At 46.4% G+C, this 6,000-nt stretch overlaps 1 protein-coding gene and 1 long non-coding RNA gene across 15 annotated transcripts in view; one reads left to right on the top strand and one right to left on the bottom strand.

Moving 5' to 3' along the window:
- LOC116543764 overlaps positions 1–2,215 on the bottom strand; it is a 16,782-nt gene extending 14,567 nt beyond the window's left edge. Inside the window, exon 1 of the long non-coding RNA XR_004265690.1 lies at positions 2,205–2,215. This is a non-coding gene — a long non-coding RNA (uncharacterized LOC116543764). The remainder of the gene's footprint in view (positions 1–2,204) is intronic.
- The window catches only part of MICAL3 (microtubule associated monooxygenase, calponin and LIM domain containing 3), a 112,349-nt gene continuing 107,033 nt past the window's right edge, over positions 685–6,000 (top strand). For all 14 annotated transcript variants that reach the window (XM_032269603.1, XM_032269595.1, XM_032269602.1 and 11 more), the window contains exons 1-4: positions 685–811; positions 2,031–2,195; positions 4,655–4,912; positions 5,276–5,391. In XM_032269603.1, coding sequence (XP_032125494.1) covers positions 2,040–2,195; positions 4,655–4,912; positions 5,276–5,391 — 530 coding nt within the window. In that variant the 5' untranslated portion in view covers positions 685–811; positions 2,031–2,039. The remainder of the gene's footprint in view (positions 812–2,030; positions 2,196–4,654; positions 4,913–5,275; positions 5,392–6,000) is intronic.

The following is a 6,000-nucleotide window of genomic DNA, read 5'->3' as shown; positions in this document are numbered from 1 at the left end:
ATCTCCCTGGGCTCAAGCGATCCTCTCACCGTAGCCTCCTGAGTGGCTGGGACTACAAGCACATGCCACCATACCCAGCTAATTTTTGTATTTTTTGTAGAGATTGGGCTTTCTCCATGCTGCCTAGGCTGGTCTCGAACTCCTTGGCTGAAGCAGTCTGCTTGCCTTGGCCTCTCAAAGTGTTAAGATCACAGGCATGAGCCACCTCACCTGGCCCGGGCTGCTGCTTGCAGGACACTCCTGCTGGGGCACGAGGAGACGAGCCATACTTTGAGTGGTTGGCATTTGTGGGGCTTAATCTACATATTAAGAAGCAGGCGCTACACACACACACACGCACGCAAGTGCACACGCGCGCAAACACACCCCTTTTTTTTAAAGAGGAATCCCTAGTACTGACTAATATTCTGGTCAATCAGATTTCAAATTGTTTGTTAGTGGTTTGTTAATGGAGAATTTGACTTCTTTCCTGAATTTTCATATTCCTAGGTCAGTAAATACCTTATTTTCATCTGCAGAAGAGCTGCCCTAACTTTATTATCAGTTCTCATCCCTGACTTTCCCTGATGTCTTTATCAGCACCTCCACTTTGATTTGAAGCGATCTTGCTTCTCTAGCCAACGATTATCACCTCTGAAAATTTCTTTCCCTCCAGGGTTTCGTCGGAAAGAATTCCGTGGCAAACTGGCCATCGCCATCACAGCAAATTTTATCAACCGAAATACAACAGCAGAGGCCAAAGTGGAAGAAATCAGCGGTGTGGCTTTTATATTCAACCAGAAATTCTTCCAGGAACTGAGGGAAGCCACAGGTTTGTGTTGATGTCTCCAGAGCCCTAGGATAAAGGTTTAAATAGCCCTGGTGACTTTTTCTTGGGGGTTTGGTGGGGCGGGTGGCCGTGGGTGTCACTCTGGCGCTGTCTGCCCCTCCGCTGTCTTCACTCCTGTCCCTTGTTCCTGGCGTCATGCTTCCTGCAGAACGTGTCTCCTCCTCTTGTATTCTTAACTTCCCTACAGTGACTGGGCTGCTCTGGGTTTTGTTTATTGTTTGAGACAGGGCCTCACTCTGTTGCAGGCTGGAGTTCAGTGGCACGATCTCGGCTCACTGCAGCCTCGAACTCCTGGGCTCAAGCGATCCTCTCATCTCAGCCTCCTGAGTAGCTGGGACTATAGGTGGAAGCCACCATGCACTTCTAATTTTTAGTATTTTTTGTAGAGACAGTTTCACCATGTTGCCCAGGCTGCTCCCAGACTCCTGGCTCTACTCACCTCAGCCTCCCAAAGTGCTGGGATTACAGGCATGAGCCACTGCACCCAGCCTGGGTTTTGTTTTTATTTGTTTTAAAGCGTTCGTTCTGCCTCTCAGTGCCTGCCCTGTGTAGTGACGCTGAGTCGTGGTGTTGGGTGTAGCCGCTGGCCAGTGGCTCCCTGGTTTGGTTGGGAAGCTGACTTTAGGCCTTCAAGTATGTAGGCTTCTTCCTGAGTTCCATCTCAGGCTTGAAGGCAAACCATGTGTCATACAGCAGTGAGATTGTTATATGATAGGTTTTGAATCGCTCAACTTAGATAGTTTGCTAAATATGCCATTCTCTTGTTTTCTAGAACTTCATTCTCTTGTTTTCTAGATTTCTTTCCATTACATCTATTTTTTAGATAATTGAATTAGAAAGTCGGTAGTTCACTCTGCTTCCAGGCGTCAAGTTGTCTATCCTGTTCTTAAGAACTTAGGAGATTCCTCCAGCTTCCTCGATGACTGTCCCGAGAGGCTTAACCCGATACTTAACCCAAACCCTGTTTAGAGGTCAGCCTCTTTTTTTTTTTTTTTTTTTTTTTTGGTTTTGTTTTTTTTTCCCCCATCCCTACAGTTCTGTTTACTATCAGTCATTGTTTTTAGGATCATTTGGGGTGTTGAGTGAACACAGAGAAACAAAGCTCCCTGTGTTTCCATGAACTGATGATGCAGGAAGTGAGAGTCTGGGCTTAGACACCTTTCCCTGCCTGGATTCTCATGGCTCTTATCTGCCCTTTCAGGCTGCCCTGATGCACCTTCATCTCAGCAAACTCTTACATGCACACGTTTGTCTTCTGGCCCCAGGTATTGACTTGGAGAACATCGTTTACTACAAAGACGACACACACTATTTTGTTATGACAGCCAAAAAGCAGAGTTTACTGGACAAAGGAGTGATACTGCATGTAAGCCACGGATTTCCTTCAAAACTCTTTCTTGTTGAAGTGGTTAATATCACCAAGAGAAAGAATTGATTGTCTGTTGGGTTTTCCCTGCAAGGGAATGAAAATGAGCACTGGATGCATCTTCTGGTAACCCTTGATATTTTCCAGTTTAGCGCGAACAACTCTTATTATAGCTAATTTCAAATGTAAATAAAAATGGGGGGACAGTAGTGTGATGAACCCTCACGTGCCCACTGTCCAGCTTTAACTGTTCTCCACACATGGCCAGTGTTCTGTGAGTCATATTCCAGTGCACTCCTCCGTCACCGTTGGATCCTTGCAAAGCAAGTCTCAGACAGTGTTTCAACATAAATATTCAGTTCAGTTTTAGGTGATTTGGTTTGTGGTTATTGTGAATTCCATATATGACTGATTATTGGTTGGTTAGAGAGTTACCTTTTGGAAGGGGGAGTGGTAGAGGAAAGGGAGCATGACTGAGAAGCGATAATTGGTGTTTATGGGAGCCTGGTGAGGGTTCTGGTGTCACTGCAGATACAGTTTTCAGAGGTCCAGGCAGTACTGACAGGATCAGGCTACACTCAGGCCTCCTTATGACCACAGAACAGGTCTGAGCATCCATCCTAGCCAGGTCCAGCTCATCCTGTTTCTAGGTGACTGCATGGCATGCCCTGAAATAATGGCTTGAAATGTGAAATCAGAAAACCACTGGGTGGATGGTCACTGAAGGAGAGTTTTTTATGTCTTACTTGGTCTCACTGGTCTCAACATGAGGATCCCTGTCCCCATGCGATGAGAGGAACGGAAGCGGAGGCACTAGTTGTGCTGATTCAGGCCTGTGCAGTTCCCACAAGAGACTCACAGTTGAATCTCAGGGAGTCCTTTGTCCTTGCAGGGTGATACGAATGCAGTCACTTTAGTCTGAGCTACAACACTACCTTATCCGACAGTGGAGAGAGGAATGAGCTGCCGAGCATGTGCCTGCAGCACAGAGCCCCCCACTTTGTACCCGGGAACCTCCCATGTGTTTCTCCACACAGCCATCCTGCGTGCCTTCAGGGAGAAACAGAACAAAGCCGTTCATACAGTCTGCTCTCCCAAAAGCATAAGCAAGACGTATTTGGTTAGATGCTTTCTAAAACTGCTTTGCTGGTTATCTGGAACTACATCAGCATTACACTGCTGGCAGTAAGAAATAGCCAGTGAAGCAGTTCACATGCCATGGGACTAGGTGAAGACCTGAATCTGCCATCTAGGCCGAGCTGTGGTTATCAGTCAGCATTAGATAGGAGCAGTCTAGAAGGCAAGACCTGGTTTACTTTTCCTAGAGGGCAGGGGCCATACCTCCAGTGTGTGCTGTTAAACACTAGACCCATGTGGCTGCTTTCTCAGTGTTGAACAAACAGGATTTCTAGGACCAACCTGAGTGTTTGTGTTTGGCTTTACCATCTTGTAGTGCCAGCTGAAAGGACCATCAGGGCCACTTAGAAACCATAGGCCCCACTTTCAGAGAGTCAAGGCTTGACTCTGTGCCGGGAACCTCCAAAACAGAAAAGGAGCTTTTCGGTCCTTTGTTCTTCTTTGTTTGTGGGTTTCTGTGGAGGCTTTCAGAGTCTTATGTACTATTTTGAAAACCCCTGTTCCGTTTTCAATGTATTCCTTCCCAGCCTCCTGGACTGCTATTGCTCCCACCTCCCTGTCTATTTGGCACTCAAGCATTTTTGGGTTCTTCCTTCAGGTGTTATGCAAGGCTGAGTGTTTCATGTGGTCCCATTTGACAAAAGCCATTTACTACCCAGAAGATAATGATTGCTGATAAAAAAAAAAAAAAAAAAAAAAAAACCTATAAAATGCCCTTTCAGCTCACAAAGTACTGTCACGTAACTTATGTGACATTCAACAACCCTGAGGCAGATTGGATAAGATCAAAGGAGTAGTTACTGCTCCAAGCAAATGGAAAAGCCACGGCTGTGTTTAGATAGCAAGGCCTATGTTATTTGGGAATAATCCACCCCCCTAAAAAAAGAGGGGTTCCTCTTTTTTTTTGAGACAGAGTCTCACTTTGTCACCTAGGCTGGAGTCCAGTGGCACAGTCTCCGCCTCCCCGGCTCAAGCAATTCTCTTGCCTCAGCTTCCTGAGTAGCTGGGATTACAGGCACATGCCACCATACCTGGCTAATTTTTATGTTTTTAGTAAAGATGGGGTTTTACCATGTTGGCCAGACTGTTCTCAAACTCCTGTCCTCAAGTGATCTACCTGCCTCAGCCTCCCAAAGTGCTGGGATGACAGGTGTGAGCCGTTGTGCCTGGCTGCACCCCACCACCCCCTGCCTTTTAATGGTATAAAAGCTTTGGTTGTAGAATGTGGAGTCACTAGGGAGAAGGAGAAGCTGTGACCCCAGAAGCATGGTCTGGCCGAGTGCCAGGGCGTCTCCCTCCTTACCGTCCTTCTCTGGAGACAGGACTACGCCGACACAGAGCTCCTGCTTTCCCGGGAGAACGTGGACCAGGAGGCTCTGCTCAGCTATGCCAGGGAGGCGGCAGACTTCTCCACCCAGCAGCAGCTGCCCTCTCTGGATTTTGCCATCAATCACTACGGGCAGCCCGACGTGGCCATGTTTGACTTCACTTGTATGTATGCCTCCGAGAATGCTGCCTTGGTCCGGGAGCAGAACGGACACCAGTTACTAGTGGCTCTGGTTGGGGACAGCCTCCTAGAGGTGAGTGCGAAGCATGGCAGCCTTCTGTGGTGGGGGGCAGGAATAATTAGGAGTGAACCTGGGCATCGTGGGTCTTGGAATGAGCGACTGTAGCATTGTACAGCACAGGTGAACTCCCTGCAGGAGTCACACCAGGAAGGTGGGAGGGCTACAGGCTTCTGGGAGCCCAGGCCTATGAAGTATGAATGGGAATTCTGCAGCTTTTTTGACTTGCTCCCTACCAATCTGGGAAGCAGAGCAGTTTGTTATTGGAACAGTTGCCAGATACTACTGTTGACAGCAAACTCTTTGTTCCTTAGTTTATTTTTCTTGTTTTGAAATGTGTTTTCTTTTTTAATTCTTTGTTTTATGTCTTATTTATAGCCTTTCTGGCCCATGGGAACAGGAATAGCCCGGGGCTTTCTAGCTGCTATGGACTCTGCCTGGATGGTCCGAAGTTGGTCTCTAGGAAGAAGCCCTTTGGAAGTGCTGGCAGAGAGGTAATGGGAAGCAACCCAGGGTTCCTTTCAGGAGAAAACTGAGGAAGGAGGGTTTACGCTTTAGGCAGAGTGCACATTCTTCCTTCTCCTCTCTCTGCTTTCTTAATTAAAGATGTTTTCATGTTGAAAAGAGAAAAGGCAAGATGGATTTCATAAAATCGTAGAAACCTAAAGATGGGTCCCCTGGAGTAAGTCTTTTCTTACTCCTTTGAAGTTAAATTTCTTATTGAGAGAGAAGAATTTAAAAGTAGCTTTGAAGTCAGAAGAAAATGCCAAACTGCTTATAAATGTTTCTCAAACCCCTAAATGGGATATTTCGAAGCAGATTTTTGCAAATGTAATAAAAACCCTAGGATTTGCTTTCTGATAAAGAACTAATACCTTGACCAGAAGAATCAGAGAGACAGGATTGCCTGGATGAAATTGGGAGTTGATATCATTTTATTCTGTCTGTTATTAAGGCATTCTGGCTAAATATGGTGACAGTTCATTTCTGTATTGATTTTTTAATTGAAGTAAATATCAGTATGCTTGAAAAAAGAGTGAATGTGTGGCCTTTTGCGTTGGAGGTGGTGTCCGTGAACGCTCATGGTGTCAGGCCTGCTGGCT

The sequence above is a fragment of the Sapajus apella genome, unplaced genomic scaffold (assembly GCF_009761245.1).
Source record: "Sapajus apella isolate SASKATOON/1434 unplaced genomic scaffold, GSC_monkey_1.0 scaffold195, whole genome shotgun sequence".
Taxonomy (NCBI): domain Eukaryota; kingdom Metazoa; phylum Chordata; class Mammalia; order Primates; family Cebidae; genus Sapajus; species Sapajus apella.
Note: the sequence above shows the minus strand (reverse complement) of the source record. Positions and strands in the feature narration are given on the sequence as shown.